Source organism: Macadamia integrifolia, chromosome 2 (genome assembly GCF_013358625.1).
Source record: "Macadamia integrifolia cultivar HAES 741 chromosome 2, SCU_Mint_v3, whole genome shotgun sequence".
NCBI lineage: Eukaryota > Viridiplantae > Streptophyta > Magnoliopsida > Proteales > Proteaceae > Macadamia > Macadamia integrifolia.
In genome coordinates, this window is record NC_056558.1 from 4729064 (window position 1) to 4754777 (window position 25714).

Genomic DNA, 25714 nt, shown 5'->3' on the forward strand with positions numbered 1-25714 from the left:
TCCCCCTATAAGAGGATCTCATCCTTACGTTACCAACGGGCGCTTGGCTTAACAATTTCTATTGTTATATAAAAATGTCTTAGTTGCTCTAATGAACTTAGATATTATAATCAGAGCATCTCGCCACTTCACTGGCTCTGATGTACCTTCCTCTGGTGGTCACGGTCCAATAGACCGGAACTCGGTTTGCTTCGGTTTTGATCGATTTGACTCGATGAGATTGAATCAAATCAAAGTCGATCCGACAAGGAACACTCGATCGGGTCCTGATAGGGAATCGGTTCAGGTTCGTCATTAGACTCCTATATCGGCCATAACTGACAGAGAATATTTGGATTGGATCAACCACGGCAGTTCCGGTCCCAATTCCTTGACCGTGCTAGTGGTGGATAAGCAATTAAGCATCTGAGGTGGCAATTTACTTTTTTTCTTTCTTTTTTGGTGAAAAGGTGGCAATTTACTGAACTGGGCTTAACCTAGAGTTTTAGAGCCTAATGGTGGTAACCATAGGCCTGGGCCCAGTGGCTAACATATCTCCGTAAGTCAAGCCCAATGTTAACATCCTGGGAACTGGATTGGGCCTGGGGACTGGGTTGGGCTTTAATAGTGTCCATTTAGTAAGTTATTCCTTGATTAAATGGTTTAATGGAAAAGGTTTCCAATGAGGTAATGTAGATAAAGTCTTCTCAAATTGTTTTTTTCTTCTTTTTTTTCCTAATCACATGTGCCTACGTGGATGATACCGTTTATCATGCTTCCATTGATGGCGTGTGACAGATTCCTCCACACTAGGAACCCTTCCAATAATATTTGAATATCATTTTTTTTTTAGGAATAATATTTGAATATCAAGTTGTATGTAAAAGGGATTTGGCTCGTCTCCAATTCTTCATTTACTAATTTCCTACCAATTTCTTACCTATGAACCACATTCTTAATTTAATTAATTTTACTTTCATTAAAAAAATAAAAGCATTTGGATTAGAGACCACTTTGTGGTCATATTTTGGGTCCAAATGATATAGACACATATCAGAAGGTTGTGGGGAATGAGACGTCGATCTCTGTGGAATAGTATGGATCAATAAAGATAAAACACACAGATCATGTCTTTTTTTCAAACCACTTCAGGTAGCCAGCATGTATATATATTTTATTAACCTACTCTGAAACAATGGAGATATATGGGAGTATAATACATCGTTACTAGTTTTTTTTTTAAAATAAAAATTGTTTTCAACAATCTCTGTTTCTAAAGTTTTTAGTCAAAAAATATTTCCTTTTTTGAACCCAAACCTCCCGTTGTATGTGGCTTTTTAATAATATTTTGTATAGCCTAGATTTTCTAATTTTATTTGTCTTATCAAAATTAAAAAAAAAAAAAAAAAAAAAACGTGGGGACCTTCTGCGATTTTTAGTGGTCCTGTAATTAGTAACCATCCTACTGTTGTCAATTATCATGTGGTTAGCAATACTGTTCAAATGGACCTATATTTTATGATTTTATACGTATTCCCAAAGATAGGAGCAATTGATGGAGCTGTTTCAGCTGGAATGGTAATTTCTTATATCATTTCTTGCCTAAATATGATAGTCTCCACCTAAGATCACACTGATATTCTAAATTTTCAATGGGCTTTACTTGACCTCTAATTGTCAACCATCCTACTGTTGTCAATCCTCATGTGGTTGACCCTGTTCAAATGATAAGATGTCTCCCTTTAAGATTTGTTTTTCCATCTTTTTTTTAAACCTGTCTTTCAAATCCAACCTAAATATACATTTTTTATAGGAAATGACTAGGCAACTCATCGTCCTTGTCCACATGGAGAGAATTGTACCTACACACATGGATTCGGTGATATTGGTCTTGTTTTGCCCCCTCTGTATAGGATAAAGCTTTGTGAATATAATGTACAAGGCATTCCTTGCCCCAACTGTCACAGATTCGTTTTCATGTGAAAATGTGCATTTCAGCAGATGAAAAAATAAAAGTAAATGGAGGTGAAAGAGATTCACTGCATTTTTTTTTTTTTGTGTAAAATCGAGTAATCATTATGTTAATACAATTTGTTGGTGTTTCATTCATTTTAGAGTAGCAAAATTGTTTGATTTGGGTGGGAATTATATTTTCATGGTGGTGATTATGGTGTCGGTATTGGTCTCCACTGTCGATGAAAATCAGTGCACCTACGCTGTGCACTGATTTTTGTATTATTCTTTTCACTTACTACATGACCCAATTGTGCATCTGATTTTATAAAATAAATATCTTTAAGACTCTAATGTCTTAATACCCATAGCGAATAGGAGTTACACTTGTCAGGGGTGTCTTTGAGGGATTGGATATCTTTTGATCTTATAAGTGGTATTAGAGCAGGAGGTCGTGTTGCCTAGATCCCAGCTTGATTCAAAACTTTAGTTACTATATAGTTACATATTTATTTTTAATAGGGAATTTTATATCCAATTGATGATTAAAAGTTAAATGCAAAATATAAAAAATAAATAAATAAAAAATATTGATGGATAAACTGAAAGAATTATCCCAATAATAGACATGTGAAAAAATGTAAGATGAATTCATAGTTGTATTAACTATTATTTTCTTAATCTAATTAGTTTTACGTTCATTAAAAAATAAAAATAGACGGATTAGAGGCCACCTTGGTGTCATATTTCGGCCAAATGATATAGGCATAGATCAGAAAGTTGTAGAGAATGAGACGTTGTTCTCTGTGGAATAGTACGGATCAATAAAGATAAAGTATACAGATCATATGTTTTTTCCATATCATTTTAGGTAGCTGGCTGACCGAGCTTTCCACGTGTCAACCATCTAATTCATAATTAACCACACGTCAACAATCGGGGCGTCTATATTTATGAGTTTCATTATTCCCGTATTGTTCTTTCCTATTTTCCCTCCTTACTTTTTTCAAATCAAATTCTATTATTCCTACGACGAAGTCTTGCTGATCAAATGGTAAAATGTCTCCCTTGAAGATTTGCTTTTTCTTTCGTATATTAGACCTATATTTTTTTTTTTTTTTGTCTTCCCAAAGATCAGAGCAATTGATAGAGCCGTTCCAACTAGAATTTTAATTTCTTATGTTATTTTCTGCCTAAATATGATACTCTTCTCTTAATATCACATTGATATTTCAAATTCTCAACGGGTTTAATTGTCCTATCTTGTGGTTGGCGATCTTGTTCAAATCGTAATATGTCTCCCTTTAAGATTTGCATCTTCTTATTTTTTTTTTTTATATAATTTATTTTTTCAGGTCTAACCTAAATATAAAATTTTCATAGGACTGGCTACCTAATTGTACTTGTTGGCATGGAGAGAACTATACCTAAGCACATTGATTCTATGATCTTCCCCTTGCTTTGCCCCTTCTGTAAAGGACAACGCTTTGCAAATGGTATGTACAAGGCATTTCTTACCCCACTCGTCACGGATGCGTTTTCACACGGAAAGGAACTACGACTGTGGGGATAGTGAGGGAGATTATATTGGTTAGTGGAGAGATGGTTCTTTGGGGTTTGGCAAACGAAACGAAAGAGGAAAGTAAATGAAGATCAAAGAGATTGACTACATTTTTTGGTGTATAATCGAGTTGTCATTTTGTTAATACAATTTTGGTATTTTATTTATTTTAAAATAACAATTTTTTTAGTCTATTAAAAATTATGCTTTCATGGTGGTGATTGTGTTGGCTGTGGTGGTCTACCGTCGGTGACAACAATCATTGAAGTGATCGCTTTCCCTCTCTCTGATTCAAAGTTCAAACTAGAATGAACCCTTGGGTATCAATGGAGGAGGGTTGACGGTCTCATTTAATGCACAAAAAGGTCTTGCCAATTTATGTTAATCGATCATTAATTGGTTGGTTAAGCCATTCGTGGCATTTATTTTGGTAATGTATAGGTTAATTGGACCTTACTGAGTCCTAATCCGTCATAATTGGGTTTCCGACAGTTTATGCATCCAGACCTAAATTGGTTGGACCAAGATTGAATGTTGAATGATTGATCGATTAATCCATCTTCAATCCTCAAACCAAAATCAACCCACTTATTAAATGGTTGAGCAATCGATCCTTATTAAATTAACCGACTTGGTTTGAGAGTTGACACATCTAATACATGAATGGTTATTCCATAACTTGAAAAACAAAGGATCTTAAACTTGAAAACATGGTCGAATCATCGATCCAATACATCAATATTGAGATCAGCCACTGACCAATTTTGGTTTGAGTGATTGATTCAACTGGTCTAATCCGATCTTTGAAACTATACTCATAATACTACATTTTTCAGCAGAGGATTAGTAGAATGACAAAAAAATAATTAATTGCAAATGCAATGATTATGTTTTGGATGTTAATAATTAAAAAAAAAAATCAAAATTTTTAAAATTTGAAGAGAGAGAGACACGTAATTTTCTTTATTGGCATCCGAACATAACCTTAATGATTAAATATCTAATTTATTCGGTTGTGATTATGTGATGATATTGTATTCAAATTGATGGCTGCGAGAAAATATTTATAACGGTAGTTGACTAAAAATATTTTAACAATTATATAATTGTCTTTTTATAAGAGGATTTTATGAAGCAAATGCTAACTGACAAATGGGAAAATTGGTAATTACCGGTGGGTCATCTTGGAGACAAAAGCACATAAAAATCCTCGGAAGTAAGGATCAAACTGCTAGGGTGCATGTCGAAACCCTCTCATCCGTTGGATCCTCAATGCCACTCACTGCTCACTACAGAGAATTTGAATTTGACAAAAGTGGGAAGAATTCCAATCTCCGCCCAATGGCTCCAATCCCGTGTATCAATGGTACTATAATACAAGATTTATTAAAACCCTAAAATTAGGATTTAGATTTAATATTTTCAATTTTTATATGTTCATAGATTTTCTAAAGCTATGTTTTGACTCGTGGAAAATTTTGACTAATATTTAATTAGGGGTCTTAGAATCTAGTCGTTCACAAATTTGTTGTCCCACCTGAACTACCATGTAGCATGTATTAAAGAGTCATTTAGAAATTCCTTTCTTGGTGGGTTTTTTCTTTTTTAAACCTTTACCCTTTGTATTCCAAACTGTACTTGTGAAAATAAAATTTTAAAAGTTTCAATTACTAGTGGTTATGATTTATTTATTTATCATTGGTGGAAAGTAGTGGTCATTATTAATCTCATGATTAGAGTCAAGTAATACAATAAATTTGGGCGTGGGCCTTTGGGATTTTAGGGAACAGCATCATATGGGATGCACATGGGTGCCAGTTCCTCCCGCTCATACCTTCCAAAATCATACAAAGGTTACCCTCTTAAACAGAAGGGCCTCACATGCTTTGAACCATTCGATAAATCTTTATTCGCATGTCTCTCTCATAGTCCCATATAAGTCGCAAGAATAGTTATTGGCCCAGCTTAGATGAATAATCAAATTGAATATGAATTCTTGTTCAACTTCAAATTGGATCCAAATCAAGCAATTTATAGAACTTTAAGAAAGAATCTCTTTGTCTATACCATTTGATTAGCATGGGAATGGTATTTTCTACTCTATACAATAGGGATGAGAATTAATGATGACACAAGGGTCCAACTACAAGGTCACATAATTAGTGATAAGATTCCTTCTTCTTCATAAGTAAGGGAGTTCCAATGGAAATGCTCGAGGAAGCAACAATAGAGATGACATCATTTTGCATTTCATGTGTAGGTACCAGAGCCATGCTCCCTTGTAGAAATCATTTTCTCTAAGACTTATAAGAGTGGAAAAATTAATACCCTCACCATGGCCATCCATACATTAAATGGCATGGAAAGAACTAATTTCGACCCTCGACAATATGATGTGGGAATTAATGATGACACAAGAGTATGATCATATGATTACATCATTCGTAGAGATATGATCAAAGGAAAACATATTCCTTTGATTACATACTTGATGAATTCATTATTCTATGTTTTTTGTTTTTCGGAGGGAGCATGTAAATGGAAAGGGGCATGGACTTTGCTCGTAGTATTGGATCAGGTATAGTCATTTCAAAACTTTGAAAAAAAAAAATCAAAACTAATACTGACATGTTTTCATATCAATCCATATCGATCGTATCGAACATTTTTACCTTAAAAAATAAATGAAGTACTAGCAAATCTAAAATTCAAATGACATATCTAAATGGCATAAAAAATGTCATGTATGAAGAATTGAGAGCTACCATTGTTGAAGTTCCACTTATGATATTACATAGGTGAGAACTTAGCATGGTGGATTACGTCTTTTACAATAGGGGTCTATTTCCGTCGGATCTAATTAGTCTCCACCAATTTAAGACCCCTCATTATTTGGGTATTCAGATCTTATAGGCTATGACATAGACACGTTTATATTCAATTGATCGACTATAAATCCATACTCGAACTATAAATTGGCCTTTAAATGGGTAAAATGACTCATCAGGCTATAATAGTCTTTAAATGAGATATAATTGAGCTAAATCGGCTTAAACAGACTATGAACGATTGATCATCCGTCAATCATGGTATTCAACCGACCCAGGCGATTATCAAGCAACTACCTTGTTTTGAGAACGCCGATTATTTATCGTGCTGGAGCTCAACACGTCCAGTTTAGTATAGCCAATCTCAAGATTCAACCAATCTGTTTAAATTAGACCTATAGATGCGATTCAACTTTTGACCCTCAATTCGATGGATCAAAATCCTTTATTTTTTCTCATCCTTGTTTTTCCTTGTTTTGCTACCTACAGAATACGACACGTGGACAACAGAGGATCCAACAGTCAAGGTTGGGTGAGGATTATTACATCCGATGCGTTGATCTTAAAGTTGTCCATGTGTCGTGTTATGCAGGTAGCAAAACAAGAAAAAACAGAGATGAGAAAAACAGATGATTATTTTCCCAATTCGATGGCCACGTCTTATCTGTCTAAACCCACCCCCCCTCCAACCTTTTTTTTTTTTTTTTGTACAGGTTTTTCACGATGCCAAAATAGACATCCACGTTCTACAAGAGGGGAAGGGAGATGGATTAAAGGGCCCACAATGTTGATGTTACTGTGGTCCCCATAACAAAGTATATGAAAAGAAATCCGCACTCTGACATTGCGGTGATCTGTTGCCCTTTTTAAATTGACAAATCATTTTGGAGATTAAAAAATTAAGATAATTCAAAGATTCTCTTTTACATGATATCTCAACGTAATTAGAACCCATCAAATTGGTGGGTCAAGATATTTCATAAATACTACACATGTCAAAAATTTGACAAATACCTAACAATCTAGACATTTTTATCTAATTATAAATGGAGAGAGGGTTCCAATACTGAAGTAATAAGAGGACTTTTTAGGAGGGAGAGAACTTTGTGAATCTCTCACTTTTTGTTAGATGATGTACCAAAAAAATGTTCAAATTGTCTATTGTAAATGGTGATGTAGTGAGTATTCGGTGGTTGAAAGCATTCGGACACACATTCCAATGGACTTCAGCCACCCAATACTCATTACACCAACAATGATAGATGATTTTCACGCTCTAAAGAATCCCCATGCAAAATGATGTGTAGATTTTTTTTTTTCTTGATAAGAAGGACGTGTAGATCTTTTGCCCTAATAAATAATTGCTTATGAAAAAAAAAATATAATTGCATATAGAAATATTTATTAGGGGAAAATAACTAATCATTGGAAATGAAACTTTATAATCAAGTGACACCTACATGCTAAGAATGAAGACCATTTGTGACTTCCAATTATATGATCCGGCGAAGTCTCTATTTGACCCGAGTATGTGACCCTCATGTTTCTAGTGTTCCCCGAGACCAAGACCACAGTAATGGTTGTCGGTCAATATGGGCCATGGCATGTGGGGCCCATTTAAGCTACAGAATATACTCACCTAGTTACCTATCACTTTTTTTTTTTTAAATCACATAAATACTCACATGAACTTTTTTAAATGGCACAAATATCCCCACCATCGTGGGATCCCAGATGCCACATTTCACATGTTTCATGCTTGTAGCTTCTCTTTCGTCGACCTTTTTCCAGAAAAATCTTTTCATGTCCGACGAGAAGATACACGTGTCAAACGATAGTTGAATAGTAATCAAATTAAAATCGATAGTCAATGATGAATAAACCCCTCTGCAACGTGGCTGCAGCTATGTCGGGGGCACAAAATGACTACCGTGGGCTGCGGATCTTAATTTTATTAGATATGATAAAGCAGACCGCAAGAACAGTGCCACGTGTTTATAAGGTTGTGAGTAATAAGTAGATTCCTGTTTCCGTACTCTTATGTGGGGACATCCGCTGCCGCTGCTAGTGTTGGGTGTATCAGAGTAGTGGTGGTGCATCACAATAACATCCCCGTGGTTACCGCTTTACACAATAGTCTTCTAAGCCACCGATACGGTCATAGGACTAAAATGCCCCTGTATTTAAAAAAATGGTAAATAAGAAGAGCGTGTTTATCACTTTATCTATTTATGTTTGAAGGTAAGAAATTCAAATGTTGTAAATGTGAGTTGGCAAAGTGAGTTAAGCGCTCAAATCCTCTGCGGTGAGTGATGTGTGGCAATGAAATCTAATGATTGGGAGGGTTCAGGCATACGCTTTAATCGTTGAATCTTCATTGCCACTCATTGTCTCATTGCAAAAGAATTTGATCGTATTAAAATGATCGAATCTTCCCACATATTTTGCCATTAGTTAATTTTTCTCTTGTTCTTTCTATTTATTTATTAGGAAAAATAATCATGTATGCACTTAGACATAAGGTGTGAAATGATCATCTTGCCCATTGTTGTGTGTGCTTAGACACATTCCCATTGGCCCCATGCTAGAGTAGGATTAGGGACCGTGTGAGTCTAGGACCAAATACGGTTCTCTCTTTTTATAAAAGAGGGAAAAATGTTCCTTAGTCATGAGCCTAATGTTAGGGAGATGCCCATCAGTATAATGATTTTTTTTTTTTTCATAGAGGTGGGTTGTCATTTTATTATCCTCTATGTCATGCCGACACGGAAGGCATATAAAAAATATAAATATTCTATTTTAAAATTATATAAAATGACCTTCTTCAAAACAAAATTTGTATGCATTAAAATTGTATGCGATGAAGCAGTGAGGTGCAGTGAGCATCCAACGGTTGAGGTGCATAGTCGGTCCCTCCCAACCGTTGAATGCTCATTGCACCTCACTGCTAAATTTTTACACTCACTTATCTTTCGGATGTACATGACCTCCTTTAAACGAGTAAGCGACTCATGATTCTCTCTTATACATTACGTGCCTCCTCCTCTCTCTCTTTCTCTCTCTCCATATAAAATCTTATAGCAACCCACATCAGGTGAAGTGAGATCCCAAGATTAGACATGACTGCTATGACAACAACCATTGAAGTGATCTCTCTCCCCCTCTCTCTAATTCAAAGTTAACACTAGAATGAAGCCCCCGGGAATCACGGTATCTTTCACTAAGACACAAAAGGGTCTTGCCAATTAATCATTAATTGTTTGGTTAAACCATGCAAGGTATTGCATTCGAATGGATGGCTGTGGAAAATATTTATAACGGTAATTAACTAAAAATAATTTAATAAGGGTATAATTGTCTTTTTATGAAGCAACTGTTAACTGACAAACGGGAAAGTCGGCAATTGTCGGCCGATCATCTTGGACTCTTGGAGACAAAAGCGGGAAGAATTCCAACCTCCGCCCAATGGCCCCAGTACAGTGTATCATGCGCATTATAATAGAAGATTTATTAGAACCCTAAAATTAAGATTTGGATTTAACAATTAAGATTTAGATTTCACTATATCCCTTGTTGTTCTCTTACAGGAAAAGAAAAAAATCAGTTTCTCCAATCTTGTCTCAACGATAAATCTCAATACTATTATTTGCTTTGCTTCCTGCAACTGCGATTAATTCGTTCTTTGAAACTTCCAGATCGAAACCCTAGTTCCACATTACAGGATTTCAGTCGGAATGAGATGGGAAACAGATAGTAGAAGCCCTAGTTCTTCGTATTTGTTTGTTGAGATCTGTCAATCATTGAGATGAAGCCTCCATGGAAAATTCTCTTCTTCTCTGGTAGGTTATCGAAATGGGCATCTTATTGCCCCCGCTTGCGTTCTTGTCATTTCAAATTTTTTTCTGGGGATCTCGTTTATACTGTTGCTGTAGTTGCTCTGGATTCTGGTAGTTTTCTTCTTGGCTTTTATTTATTGGGAAAAAATCGTAGTTTTTTCGGACAGGTTTGGATAATTCCCAGCTTATGGCCGTATCGTTATCCCTGCAACTTTTGTGCTATATGAGATCTAGATGCAGATAGTACATTTGATTGTGGTTGTACAATTTGTTCGAAACCCAGAATGTTATATGAAAATGGTGGATTTGGATTGTATGCCCTCCTGTTGGCTACTAGCTGATTAATTCATGTATTTCATGATTCATGGAGAGTCCTATGAAGCGATGCATCCAATGCTAATGTGTTATCCGATTATAATTGGAGATGTCTGATAAAGTGATAGAACCAGTTCTAGTTTGTTACCCAATTATTATAAGCATGAGTTTTTGTTGGCTTCTCGAATGTACAGTCTTAAAGAGTTGGTTTGGCTTTTGAAAATTCAATTGAAGGTGCTTTTCTTTCTTTCTTTTTTTCTCCCTTAGTCACTAATTTAGATTCTCGTCCTCTTCCTTGAGCAGAGATAAACTTGTGAAAGCATCATTGATCAGAATTATGGATGTTGCTGAGGTTGAAGAAAGTCTATTTGTTGCCAGCGATGCCAAGGTACGAATTACTTGCTAAAAGGAAATTGGTTCTGCTTAACATCCGTCCCCTGCCTTCTTAAAATTAAATCCTTGGGGTTCACCATCAGCTCGTTTACTAGGTGAAGGTTTTTTTCTGTATTGTGGGCTCCATTAATAACATAACATAAGCGGCCATATTTTTAGGATTTCCAGGACTTACATTCTTGCTAGATATGAAACGTATGTTAAAAATATGACACAAGCTTGTCAACCCATTACATCGAAAACAACAAACCAATGGTAACTGTAATTATCCTTCTTGTTGACCATTGTTTACTTTAGAGGCATTATAATGTCTGTAGAGATGGATACTTAATAAATATTTGGCAAATTTGCCTTTTTGAGAAACTAACTGCCAGACGATTGCTATAGTTTTTTTTCTTTTTTGGTTGGCAGAAGTAATAAGAAATGCTTGTCGTGCCTGTGGCGGCTCAGCTGGCACCTCTTCTGACCATTGATATTGAAAGAAATAATCTAGGTCATCATTTTTAATAAGAAATGAAACTGGGATTTCCCCTATGCTTGTGTGCTCTCGGTCTGCAACTCCCTTTCTCCGGCGAGTTTCTCCCCAATGATATCTTTTAGTCCAATATACAATGGCATTCACTTCCAATACTTTGTCTGACAGTTTTTCTGGCATGGATTCATCTTAACTGAGAGTTTCACGATGAGCTTTACTGAGTTTTTTCTGTAAAGGTTTCAAAATTTGTCGTTCTTACATTATTGGCAGTTTTCCAGTGAGGGTTCGTCTTCCCTGGGGATTCACAATAGGTTTTAGTACTTTCATGGTTTAAGGTTCATGGATTAGGGTTTCATCGTTAACGATTGAGGGCCTTTTAATTGTGGTTTCAGTGACTTTGCCATTCTCCGCAATTAGCGGTGACTTCTCCGTCCCTTGCATTTTCAGATTAGGGAATGCAATCAATGCATAGGCTGTGTGGAAATTCTTAGGATTGAAATCATTGGCTTTTACATAACTGAGAAATAAATCTATGATTAGAGCATCAGCCTGTTCCACTGTGCAGCATGCAACATCCATGGCGACCCCCTATGGGGAAGGTGTAGTTAATTATGCAGTCTTATATTGGATATTATCATCATTGTTATCTGGAAAATTGGTTTGATGTGCAAATCTGAATTTCATTTGCATATGATGATGACAATGGTCACCATCATCATTCATATTATTATTTTTATTGTTGTTGAAGTCATTAGAAGCTGTTTGAAAACTTTTTTGTCTTATATGAGAAATTGGCATATTCATACTTCCTATAAATTTTAGAATTGAAGGGTTTGCAATCATTGCACTTTCAACTACCATATTCACCTTTCAGAACGTATGACATTTTACAGATTTATACTGCTTTACGGTTTCAGTTAATTAGGTGGATTATACCAAATTTGTGATTGTACATGCAGTTACATGGAGGGATGTGTAGAGAACTTTCTGCAATTCTTTGCAAGATATTGGAAATTTTTCCAGTGTTAGAGGCATCCAGGCCCAGGAGCAAGTCAGGCATCCAGGCCTTATGTTCGTTACATGTTGCACTTGAGAAAGCCAAGAATCTTCTCCAGCATTGCTCAGAATGCAGTAAACTTTATCTGGTAAGATTACTTCCTTCTCACATGGCTATCTTTATGGCAATACTCATTTATCCCAAGACTCTAGTTTCGGTAGTGTTAACTACTCATACTTTCATCATATCTACTAGTTTGAAGGCTGGCATCTTCCATTTTCTCTCTTGAGATTTTATTCTCCAACTAGTTTGATTTAAATAAGGTTTTGAATGTTAGTTTAAGAATTTGTTCCTGTAATGGGACACACACATATATATATATATATATATATATTTTTTTTTTCTTGCCTGCTTTTAATGCTCTGTTTTACCAACAGTTTGGTCTAAAACTTTGCAAATACATTTATGCCAGTGTTCAGCTCACAACTGATCTTTGAAGAAAAGAAATATTCTTAGTTATTAAATGAGTTCTATTTTTGCTACGTCCTTGCACATTCAGTAGGTAGGACGGTTTGGGTTTATTTGATACACATATACTGGTGAAATGGAGATAATTTTGTTTTAGATGTGATCAAACTTATTAGACTGTAAATTGATACATCATATATGCTTCAATTGCACTTTTGAAGGAAAGTAGTATGTGTTTTTCCAGGGTACGAAACAGTTTAGATCAGTTTGAACTTCTCTCATGAGTGTTTCGTCAATTGTATATAATTCATCGTGCAGGCTATAACAGGGGACTCTGTTCGCTTAAAGTTTGAGAAGGTAAGAGGTGCTCTTGCAGATAGTCTCAGGCGTGTTGAAGACATTGTCCCACAAGCAATTGGTTCCCAGGTAATTAATATCTTTCCTTACATGGATAAATGCACCGGTTTGTGAATTACTTTTTATTTATCCATATACTGAAATACTTATTGTCCATGAGTTATTCTCTCAACTTTATGTCATTGTGCCTGATTGCTAGGGGGTGCAACTTAGGCCAGGCTGGGTTGCACATTTGAAGACTTTGAATTGGGTTGTGCCTGAGGCCCAGCTTGATGCAGTTGAAAGTTGAGCCCAAAGTCGGCCCAGCTTGCACCCTACCTGATGCTAAATTTGAATGTTCTGTAGGTCAAATAATATGTCAAGAATTTATGATAACTTGGGTTTGTTCCATGCCCCTTGCCTATTTTGTAATTGGAGATGATGTTCTGTAATGTATTGAACACTAAGATTCAGGGTCAGTTCATCACTATTTATGATGGGCTTGGGATTTGATTGGATATATTCCTAGTATAATGGAGACTAAGGCTATACCAGCTGCTGGCAATTGGGGTTTTACCATTTTACAACAGTTATATGTAATAGCCCTAGCCTTTGTTCTGTCTAGTGTTATTTGGTATCTTCAGTACTGGAGATGATTCTTCTGGCCCCGTATGGGATGAAAAATTTTCCCCTGTGCTCTCCTTCCTCATTCAGACTCCTTCCTGTGGGGATGAATTGCATGTGTGTACCCTTTGAATATCTGAAGCTCAAACATAGTGGGAATCATTCCTTTTCTATTTCATTTTTTGAACAATATTCATGTGACTACTTTTCTGCAAACGATGCTCTTTTTCTTTTTTCCTTTTTCTTGTCTCCCTTCTAGGTTTGGTTTTCTTATGTGATATTTATTCTATTTTACAAATGAGGGAATGGCTTTGCAAACCTGATTATTAGCACTGTCCTTTTTGTAGTTAAATTTGGCCAGAGAATGAAGTCATTGAATTAACCTTAAGTCTCTTTTGGATCATTTCCTTTTCAGATTTCAGAAATTGTCACTGTACTTGAAGGCACTGTTTTCTCTGTTGATTCATTAGAGAAGCAAGTTGGTGATGAAGTAATTACATTGCTTCAGCAGGAGAGAAAATTTTACAGCAATTGTAATGACAATAATGAGCTTGAAATCTTTCACCAGGCTGCATCGAGGCTTGGTATTACATCTTCAAGGGCAGCTCTCACAGAGAGAAGAGCTCTCAAGAAGCTCATTGAAAGAGCACGGGTAGAGGAGGACAAGCGGAAGGAATCCATCATTGCTTATCTTTTACATCTTATGAGAAAATACTCCAAGTTATTCAGAAGTGAGTTCTCAGATGACAACGATTCTCAGGGATCAGCGCCATGTTCCCCAACTGTTCAGGGCTCTTTAGAAGATGGCATTGGGCCTGTGGGTAATGGCCAGGCCTTTGATCGACAGTTCTCGAGACTTAGTTCCTTCAATTTTAAGTCGAATGTTCAGAGGTCAGGGCAAATGCCAGTACCACCTGAGGAGTTGAGGTGTCCAATATCATTGCAACTCATGTATGACCCAGTTATCATATCATCTGGGCAGACATATGAGCGGATCTGCATTGAGAAATGGTTTAGTGATGGGCACAGAACTTGCCCAAAGACTCAACAGCAGCTTTCCCATCTGTCTTTAACTCCAAATTACAATGTTAAAGGTCTTGTTGCTAGTTGGTGCGAACATAATGGGGTCCCTGTTCCTGATGGGCCCCCAGACTCTCTCAATCTAAACTACTGGAGACTGGCATTATCTGAATCAGAGTTTACGAATTCAAAATCCATGGAGAGTGTCAGCTCCTGCAAGTTGAAAGGTGTTAAAGTGGTACCTCTGGAGGAGAGTGGGGTTGTTGAGGAACTTGAAAGAAAAGAAGTGGAAAATGCATCTCGCACGGAAGAAGATGGTGACCTAGACATGGCTCAAAGATATGACAGCTTACTGGCCATCTTGAATGGAAAAAGGGACACTGAGCGACAATACAAAGTAGTGGAACAGATACGTCTACTGCTGAAGGATGATGAAGAAGCCAGGATTTGTATGGGAGCCAATGGCTTTGCTGAGGCTCTGGTGCGGTTTCTAGAGGCAGCTGTTTGTCAGGGTAGTGATAAGGCACAGGAGATTGGAGCTATGGCTCTCTTCAACCTAGCTGTTAACAATGACAGGTTAGTTTGGCTCCCATCTGTAGTTTTTCAAAACAATCCTTGCTTTTACTTATCTTTACATGCAACAATGCAAAATATTACGGTGGCTGTCTTTATGCTTTTCTCTAAAAATTTTCTATCTTTGTTTTTTTTTTTTTCACTTCCCTAATATATGCAATACTTTTTCTTGGTATTCACTATTCAAATAAGAAGAAATTCCTTTTTTTCTTCTGTAAATTCTTTTCCAAGGTAATGTACCAGTAGCCAAAAATTGAGAAAATGACCAAAATTCTTTATTCCTGATGGCTATTTATATATAGAGAATTGATGTAGCTTTGTCCTGAACTTAAGCTTAAGGCCAACTTATTGTCATCTTGAAACTCGGCAGAAGTAGGGGTCAACACCAATGTGGCAAAGCTGCTGGTAGCTGCTAATGTTTAATTGCCTGTCTGTGTCCAAGTCATAGAGGCTTGTATTTTCATTATAATGGGTTATTGTAGCTGTAGTCTGTCACAAAAACTGAAACTACATAGAAAGAAGTGACTGTGTACATAAGGGATTGCCTCAGGATGGAAGGTTTTAAATAATCCACATGCAGCTTCTCTTCTGGCTCTGTGCCAGGCCTAAATGTGGTTGAGATGCAGTGAGCATATATCCTAGGTTGAAACTTTGACTTGTATCTCCCATTGCTTGTTCATCTGCCCGTTAATTTGGCACAAAAAAATAATGCCGTAGATCATTAAATCAGATCAGTGATTGCAAACTTCCTGGCTTGGAATGTCCCATTGATAGGATTCAATTTTTTTTCATCATTTGGTGCTGATCCTCCGAAGTTGATGCCACTCTTTCATTGTTAACAGGGGAGAAGTCTTTTCATAGTGTCATGTTGCATATCCTATATGCCTAGCTGACAGAATGTCTCTTTTCGTTATTTGTTCTTCTTTGTTAGTAGAAACAATACTCTTTCACTGTATGCTTTTTTCTTTGCCCTGGGTGGAAAGAGGGGGGGGGGGGGAAGATTTTTTTGTTATGGATCCAAATTTTTTTGATTCAAATGATTCATTCGTGTCATCTACCTGTAAAGTGTTCAAGTGTTTTATTTATTTATTTATTCTTCACAGGAACAAGGAAATGATGTTATCTGCTGGAGTAATTCCATTGCTGGAAGAAATGATCCTCATGTCAAAGGCATACGAGTCTGCAACAGCTCTCTTCCTCAATCTCTCATGCCTTGAGGAAGCAAAGCCAATCATTGGTTCAAGCCAAGCCATTCCCTTCTTGGTCCGTCTCCTCCGAAATGAATCTGAACCCCAATGTAAGATTGATGCCCTCCATTGCATCTACAATCTCTCCACTTATCCCATAAACATTCCCATACTGCTATCGGCTGGCATCATCGAAGGGCTTCAAGCTCTCTTTGCGGATCCTCCTGACCACACATGGACTGAAAAATCAATTTCTGTCCTTATAAGTTTGCTCTCGAATAGTTCAGGAAAGAAAGAGATTGCATCAAACCCAGGCCTCATTAGTGCACTTTCTGCCATATTGGATACTGGTGAGCCCATCGAACAGGAGCAAGCTGTATCGTGTCTTTTGATTTTGTGTACTGGGAATGACAAATGCAGTGAATTGGTTCTACAAGAAGGTGTGATACCTGCATTGGTTTCAATCTCAGTGAATGGAACAGCAAGAGGGAAAGAGAGGGCACAAAAACTTTTGATACTGTTCAGGGAGCATCGTCAGCGGGATCCATTACCCATTCAGGCAGAGCAGCAGCCTGAGGGTAGTGTGGTTCAACTTCCCCTTCAGGCTCCAGAGTCAAAGCCACTATGTAAATCTACATCTAGAAGGGTGGGTAGGGCTTGGGCTTCTATATGGAAGAGCAAGAACTATTCAGTGTACCAGTGTTAGAGCTTCTGCTTCTAACCAGCCTTGTATATTTCTGTTGTATCTTCTTTTTAGTCTTTTGTCCCTCTTTTCTCTCTCCAGAGATTTAATTTTAGAGAAGAGGTTTCCCTTAATCGGTGCTGGAACTTAATCCTAAGGTTAAAATTAAGCCTTTGAGTTTTATGTGTTACTTTGGGATGTCCAGGTTTTGTGAAAATGCCTGAATTACCAGAACCAAATCAAACTGGATTTTTCTCTTCTCAAATCTGAATTAAAAAAATTAGCAATTTAAAATATTGCACCTCACCTGGTTGTTATATGTTGGTACCATTAGCTATTCCCTGCAAGAAATTGCTCTTCCTCTGGAGGGAAAGAAATGGGGTAAGTAAAGATGCACCCAACCCGCATAGGGATCTGAGTATAATATGTGTCACACTTAAGAAATAATATAGATCTGGTAAACCCTAAAGGTTAGGCAAGAAACGGGAGAAGCATTAAAGGGTTATCTTGATCCCTTTATTTTAACGTCATTTGAAGGGGATTGAACTAATAATTTTAGCCTCCCTTCCATAATCAGAATATATTTTAAAGCAATAAAGTCTATGGATCACAACAAACTAAATTATAGCTGGCGGACACGGTCCATTTTAGTTAATGGTATTTGTTGATATTAATACCGATTTTATTTGCTAGATAGACAAATCCATCGAAAAAACCATAATTATACTTAACAATAAAACACTAGGAAAGACCCACATACGATGAAGATTTATTTTTTGTTGCCATCGAAACAAAAAAAGTTCCATTTCTATTAACATAGGAACTGGAAGTGGAAAGAGTGATATAATCCACACAAATTGATATGTATTATGTATGTTCCATAAGAAAATCAATCGGTGCATATCGATGTTTTTGTCCTTATTTAAAAAAAAAAAAATTTAATATCGATCTTGATTGATATTAATACAATACAATCAATACGATGAATTCAATACCCGATACCTAGAACTATGCTCTACACTCCCTATCGATTGATGGGATAGTAAACGAATGGGGTGAAAACAGGTGCTACCTGATCCACTTAAAAAAAAAAAAAAAATAAGAATAAGAAAAAAAAGGGTGATTTCAAGGAGATAATGATCCTCTTCAGCCTTCAGTTTTTCATCCTAGGCCAGTTACATGGAGAAAGGGAGAAAAAGGGGAGTGGGGTGGATATGTCTTCGAGAGGAACGTAACAATTATAGTTTCAGTTTGATCTTTGACTAGGTCAGCTCTTTGCAATTAAATGGTCTGGAAGTTTCCCCTTAATTTGCAGGGTTTGTTTCAATCCCTTTTGAAAATTTCAGAGCATGCAGATGCCATATGAGAGCTGATATATCCATTATCAGAGCTTATATTTAGTTTCTTATTCAGTTTAGGATTTACAGAGCAGAGGCACAAAATCTGTCGAACTTAAATGATCTTTTGGAACATAATCACAGAATATGAATTACATCCTCATAAAAGATTGATAACAAAAAAACAAACTCAAAAAGGATTCATGCATGGGATTTCGTTTCAGAATCTGAGACGAAATGGGAAGGGAATACAGGGGTATACAAGATTACAAGCAAAAAAGGGAAATTTTTCTTCGATTTGGGGTCGCAGACAGGAAACTCTCAAGCTATCTATGGAGGATTTCATGATCTACCTCATATTGCGGTGGGTTTCATGTGCCACCCTGCATCAAACAACTCCAGAATTGGGAATTCCTTCATGATCATCTCATTCGGGTTGGGGACGTCTCTTCCCACCTCTGCCTCGGTTGTTTTTTTTTTTTTTGGGTTAAATGCTCCGGTGGGTTTCTCTTTCTCAACCGTAGGCTTCTGGGGTTCCTCCTTTCCAGTAATATCTACTTTCTTTTCTGCATCTCCATTGTTTCCCATCTCAAGCACTTCCTTGTAGCTGATCTTGACTGGTTTCACGGTCTCGCCACCTTGATCGTTAGCAACAGGAGCAGAAGGAGAAGGAGATTTGTCTATTGAAGATGGTTTGAAGATTATCTCATCTTCATGCTCAGCAACAGGAAGAGAAGGAAAAGACTCGTTGATCAAAACTTCTTCTTCAGTTGGGTAAAAACCGAGAGGAGAAGAATTGAGGTTTAAGGCCGATTTGGGGCCGAACCGATTCTCATTGTTATCCTTTGCACATGCACGCTCATCGCAGTTGATGTCGACCACGATCTCTTTCTCTTTTGCAGAATCATCAGGTACCCAGGCCATGAAAGTAGAGAGGAATAAATTCAATCCCCAAATCATAAAGGTAAGTACCCATTCTAAGAAAGGCACACAACGGATCATGATGTCGACCCCACGATCGAACTTCCCAGGCAGGGTATCAGGGATACAGACGAAAGACTCGATCTTGTCGAACAGATGAGATGATGGTGGGATCAACGCCTCCACCTTTTCTTCTGCGGCGAGTATCTGGTCGTCGGCGAAGGAAAGGATGGCTAGCCACTGCGACGCCATTGGGCTGACGATTGGTTCCGCAAGAGAAGCTATGCTGTTCGCAAGGAAGCCTGTAGGCCCCTGAACCTCCTCAGCTCTACCATAGGCTTTGTGAGCAATGGTGAGGGCTGAAACTCCACAAGCATACAATAGGCGACGTCTTCGTTTGCTTCCTCCACTTTCCATTGACGCAAATGTGTCGGAGAAGAGAAAATGCTATGTGAATGCAAATGCAGGCCACAGTGCCTTCTGCAGGGACGAAACCGGTCGATCGATATTTATAGGGAAATGTTCCCTCTCGCTCTCTCTCTCTAGTCTCTCTCTAATCTCTCCCTTCGATTCTCCTATATTTACTACTCTTCTATTCATAGTTTGTTTTCCAATTCTTTACAGGGCTAACTTTCTCTCGTTTTTCCCTGGTTGATTCTAAATCTCTAACATTTTAAGAAACTCTTAAAATAAAAATTACATAAGCTTTGATTAATTTGGAAATTATTAATCTGATTTTAAAAAATCTTAAAATTAGAAATCATATAAATTTTGATTAACCACAATATGTAAAACATAGAATACCTAAGCTATAATTTCTAAATAAAAATCCTCTGCTACACTCCAGTGAGGATTTGGACTTCTAAGGGCATTGGGTGTGTGTGTCGAGTGCCTAGGATGTGAACTCATAATTTCTCGAAATGAAAGATACCTTAAGTGTCATTTATTGTAAAAGGCATTATGATATTTGTGTTAAGAGACATGGAAGGGCAAAATGACCTCCCAACCCACATGGAAGACTAAAGTTTCATCACTATTGATGCTTCCACATATGCTTCCATTAATTCCTATATTGATGTAGAAGCCACTCTACGACTATGCTGCCTTTTATAAAACCCTGTCCCATAAAAAAAAAAAAAAAAACTCTAAACCACTGGGGAGGGTACCATGTCACCCTTCTGTCTCTCTTCTCACATGAAATGGCAATGGCCATGGAATGGATTTTCGTGGGCCTGGGCCTGGGCCTGGTATGGTTTTTAGTTAAGTAAGAAATTAGAAACAAAAGAGAGAAGGGTTTTCGTTTTGGTCTCGTCTTGCAATACTAGGACACGTGTCTCTTCCCCCGTCGATTATTAGCAACTGATTTGTTTCGTATCTGGTGGCTTTGCATTTAAAACGGTAAACCGTTCTTGGAGTCTCGTGTTCTGAATTATGACTCAGAGTTGCCGATCCATTGAGGAATCGTACGAGTCGAATTCCTGGTCTAGAATCTCCTAAAAGTTTTCGAAATAAAAAAGGAGAAAGCGGAATCCTGCTCCTCAACCTCTAACTCTCACATCAACGGTACCATTTCGCGCCGAAAACCGCATCGAATTGGATTCCTGGTTTCATCACTTTTGCACCACAACTCTGAAGGATTCCATATGGATTCTCTTATCATCTCTGGCCTCAGATCCATTGCGAGCTTCAATCTTGCACATAGTGCCCCAAAGAGAAAGGAAATGCCTTTCTGTGAAGCAGAAACAGAATTGACGTTCGATTTTCGGTCGTTTCTTCAATTATGCCGACCTTGAATTCTCCGTTAGGTAACGATCTTCCTCAATTTCGGATGTTTTTCTTTACCTTCAATTTGAGATCTGTCGTCTTATTCACTTTTGGTTTTGAATGGTTTCGAGATGCTTTTCTTCTGAGTTTGTTCTTGTTTTGGTTCGTTACTTGCGTTTGTCTTGTCTAATGAGGAATTTTACTGGATATTCTTGTCGTAGAGTGTAAATCATTGTGTCTATCATCTCTATTTTATCTCTATTTGCATTGGGAATTTGTCATTTCACCTTCAAATTTATCGGTGATCCTTATGGATTGGGGATCAGGTTTGGTGCTTGCTTTCTTATTTTTTTAATTGTTATTATTTATCTTTCAACTTCCTCACGGTATGGTTATGAATAATATCCTTGTGTTTTGTTGTTTTTTCTGTAATCTGCATAAAGCAATTGACAATGGATATTATAAAACAGAAACTTGTGTTTGAGTTCTATTGAATTTTCATGGTTTCTTCAAACAATTGAAGAAGAAAAGGTATACTCCATAAATTATGGTGACTTGTTTTATTCTTTTTAGAAGCCAGCAATGTTACCTGATTGAATTGCTTCAGGAAATAGTTAAAAATTTTATACTGATAAGGTTTTCTTAAAATAATCTGTTTTCTTGATCGGATTGTGCTTTTGCATGCTTACCAGAGATGTCCTTAGAATGCATGAAACCACATATAACATGTTATCTATTGTGTTATACTGTGTTATCGCTCTGCTGAGGAAATGAATTGCCCACCCTAAAATCCCAGAATATAATTCAATGCATTGACTATTTTATCAACACGATCACAAACTCCCACAGCATGAACATAGAAGGATAATAGTGGTTATTCTTTTTCAACTCATAATTTAAATGATATTCCTCTGCTTACACTAGTTCTCTGTTTGCAACTCACGAAAAGATATCCTCTGATCCCTATTACCATGGGGTTTTCTGTCATTTTTACCGCTGGAATAGCCAAAATACAAAACGTCCACCTGCTAGGGGCTCCTAAGTATTGTGATGTTCTTTTGTTGCAGGCGTACCTGGTGATGGTAGATGTTTGTTCCGTTCTGTGGTTCATGGAGCTTGCTTGAGAGAAGGAAGATTGTCTCCAAGTGACAGCGTTCAAAAGGAATTAGCAGATGATCTTAGAGCTAAGGTATCCCAAGAACTCCTTTTCCCACTGTTACTAGAGGGCCAACCTTGGCGCAACGGCAAGGTTGTTCCTTTGTGACCAAGTGGTCTTGGGTTTGATTCAGGAAACAGCCTCTCGGCGAAGCAGGGGGTAAGGCTGTGTGTGTTTTGACCCTCCCCAGACCCTGCAGTGGTGGGATCCTCGTGCACTGGGTACGCCCTCTACTAGGGTGATACTTTGACTGACATATAATCCCCCACTATGAAGTTTGTCTGGTGCTTCCCATACTTTCCAGATAACTCACTCTGTTCATGGTAAACTTATTGGAGAATGCTGTAGATACAACCTGGAATGGCTTTTGATATATACTTTTATATATATATATATATATATAAGTGGCTACGATGGTGAAAGACTTGGATTTTTTTTAAGGAATTGGAAGTATTCGAAGTTTCCTTGGCCAACCATTACCGGTGACTTCTCTGTAGTCTCATCTTATTCAATTGAACACTTTTAAGTGAATTCTTAAAGTCCGCTAGTTTTTATGCATAGGTTGCTAAGGTGCAGGTTGTTGAAATGCTTGCTTATTTTCTCTTCTTAATGTTGATTGTTGTTATCAATCTAGAAGGCGTCACATTTTTCTCACCTTTCTTCTTACAAAATGCAATTGATTTGGTCAGGTTGTGGATGAATTCATTAAGAGGCGTCAAGACACTGAATGGTTAGCTTTCTTCAATAATCTTTGTCCAGATTCTCATGCTGCATCAATATGGAAATGCTTATGCACCCGTATTCCCTTATTCATGGAACAGCCAATCTAAGAAAGTGAGGGATCTTCAATAATTTTGATGCTTGATACTGTTGGAATTCAATAAAACACTTAATATTTCAGGGTTGTTTAATTTCATTACTAGATTTTAGCTCTAGGCTGTTTGAAAAATGACCGATTTTAATATTTTATTAATATCATGCACGCCGTGGATGAAGAGGTTTAGGATAAACCATAATTATCCATTTCAAGAGAGTAAATATTCTTTGCAATTTGTAGGTTTCTTGAAGGTGATTTTGATACATACATTGCACAGATGAGGCAGCCTCATATTTGGGGAGGAGAACCTGAGCTGCTGATGTCCTCCCATGTGCTACAGTAAGTCTATATTTTCAAATGTAAAGTTCTTTTTTAACTGTGACCTTAGTTATTCTAGTGAAGGATTAGATCTTGGTAACTTTTGCAGCTTAAAAAGATTGTCCTTCTGCTTAATATGCTGCTACTGTAGTTTCCATGTTACATCTTCTTGTTCATGGTACCACCTTTTTATTTTGGCGAAGGTAGGTCCCAAGGAGAGTATAGAACTCATGAACTCTTAATTGTAAGGTGTTGATCCTTGCCAACTGAGCTACCCCTTGGGGTTAGTGTGGTACTACCACCATGAGTAGTCTTTGCCTAAAGCCATGATGGTTAAGGTGATCACCATCTAGTCAATAGCTAAATATTGGATGAGAAGTATGTGAATGTTAAATGTTATATTTTCCTACCCTTATGATTTAGTGGTTGTCTTAGTCCAAACAAACTGAACGATTTAGTGCACGGCATTTGATCTGCCAAGGCAACAACAGCCCAGTCCATGTCTTCACTTCTTTTAAGTTGGATCCTTAACGATTTTTTCTATGCATGAAATTTGATCGCAGGATGCCTATCACTGTATATATGAAGGATCAGTTCTCTGGCAACCTCAAATCCATAGCTGAATATGGTCAAGAGTATGGCAAGGAAAACCCCGTCCGTGTGCTGTATCATGGTTGTGGACACTATGATGCATTGCAAACCTCTTATTGTGGACCACAAGCCAAGATGTAAGTTTTACGTTAACCCTGCCAGTTCATTCTTTAGCAAGGACGTTTGAAGCACATGATCAGAGAAATTATGTGATTATGGGATTATATTTATTTCAGTGAGTTGGATATACAAGGAAGCTGGTTTTAAATTATTTCAAGCTTCTTTTTTTTTTTGAGTTAGAAGCTAGTTGTTACTTGTGCATATTTTATGTTAAGAAGAGTACTTTGACCTTACAAAATCCTTTTTGGGATGGCAGCTACAAGAAAAGATGAAGAGGTTCCATGAGTAAGAAGAATTGCAGTATTAGCATACATTCCTATATATGACATGATGTACTAAAGTATGTTCTTACTTGAATTCAAAAATTACACCTAATGATTCTGAATAAAAGGTGTATTCTGTATAGCAATTCTCTGTCTTTATAAGTTCACTTGGCCTGCTGTCTTAAAATATCTGTTTTGAAACTTTTACACCTTAATCTTGATTCCTCAGGTATAAATGAATCATATGATGTAAGGTTCAAAAAGCTGTGAGCATAAGAAACATTGTCTTTTACAGAATTGATATCTAAAACCATCCAATATGGTTGATACAGACTTATACATGCCGGATATGATATCGGTTTTCAGAACTAGCTGATACAAGTTCCGTTACTGTGCACTAAAAATGTCTTTCAAGCAGGTGGAGGCTAAGCCAATAGCTCCTCTTTATCTCTCTCCACCCGACACTTTCTCCTTATATCCTCATTAATGAACCACAAAACCAATGACATACGACATTGCCAAGAGTCGTGATTCAAAGTTACGGTTACGTCGCACATTAATTAATGACACCTCCTATGGTAAGTGGAAATAAAGGGTGTTAGATGTAAAATGAAACCGTTTACAAACCTGAATTGAACCGTCAAAATGTTTAATAAATGGTTCGGATTTGAAAAAATACACGTTTAATAAATCATTCGATTCGATTTTATGGTTAGATTTGAGCCGTTTACAAATTATTACATCAATTATATCTAACCAGACTGGACCATCTAGACCCAGTCTCCAAATTTTGGTACGTGCACTTAAAATTTAGAGCAAATATGCAAACATTCACTCAAGAAAGAGGTTTAAAACCTAGAAACTGTTTAATAATTGTTTACGAACCTATTACCTCAATATGATAATAAAATCAAAATCCAACCATATACATGATCTCAATTCCACTCACTCAAACAGTTTAATTCTATCAAAAAAAAAAAAACTCAAAACTGTTTAATTTGGTTTCAATTTATGGTTACTATATTTTGAACCAAACCTAGAAACATGTTGCACTATTGAAACATGTTGGTCACATGTTCAAAACTTGGAAACAGCCTCTTCTGCAAAGCAGGGTAAGGGTGCGTACAACTTACCCCTCCCAGACCTCACAGTAATAGAAGCCTCGTGCATTGGGTTCTTCTTTTTTTTTTTTTTTTTTTT

The 25714-nt window shown here is 37.1% G+C and overlaps 3 protein-coding genes across 4 annotated transcripts; 2 read left to right on the top strand and 1 right to left on the bottom strand.

The window, feature by feature from the left end:
* Positions 1–9791: 9791 nt before the first annotated feature.
* Positions 9792–17417, top strand: LOC122071967 (U-box domain-containing protein 45-like). Its single transcript, XM_042636463.1, has 6 exons — positions 9792–10160; positions 10776–10860; positions 12300–12485; positions 13124–13231; positions 14181–15361; positions 16462–17417. Exons 2-6 carry the CDS (start codon positions 10810–10812, stop codon positions 17249–17251), a joined length of 2316 nt encoding a protein of 771 aa, XP_042492397.1. The 5' UTR covers positions 9792–10160; positions 10776–10809; the 3' UTR covers positions 17252–17417.
* A 1254-nt stretch (positions 17418–18671) lies between these two features.
* On the bottom strand, positions 18672–20080 carry LOC122058085. Its single transcript, XM_042620544.1, has one exon. The coding sequence runs from the start codon at positions 19900–19902 to the stop codon at positions 18919–18921; it is 984 nt and encodes a 327-aa protein (XP_042476478.1). The 5' UTR covers positions 19903–20080; the 3' UTR covers positions 18672–18918.
* A 904-nt stretch (positions 20081–20984) lies between these two features.
* LOC122072155 (OVARIAN TUMOR DOMAIN-containing deubiquitinating enzyme 4-like) lies at positions 20985–24676 on the top strand. Of its 2 annotated transcripts, none has more exons than XM_042636719.1 (6): positions 20985–21290; positions 22317–22438; positions 23095–23135; positions 23463–23561; positions 24104–24268; positions 24508–24676. In XM_042636719.1, exons 1-6 carry the CDS (start codon positions 21266–21268, stop codon positions 24521–24523), a joined length of 468 nt encoding a protein of 155 aa, XP_042492653.1. In that variant the 5' UTR covers positions 20985–21265; the 3' UTR covers positions 24524–24676. The 2 variants fall into 2 exon arrangements, with proteins under 2 accessions (XP_042492653.1, XP_042492654.1); XM_042636720.1 differs by lacking the exon at positions 20985–21290 and adding an exon at positions 21493–21575.
* The last annotated feature ends 1038 nt before the right edge of the window (positions 24677–25714 follow it).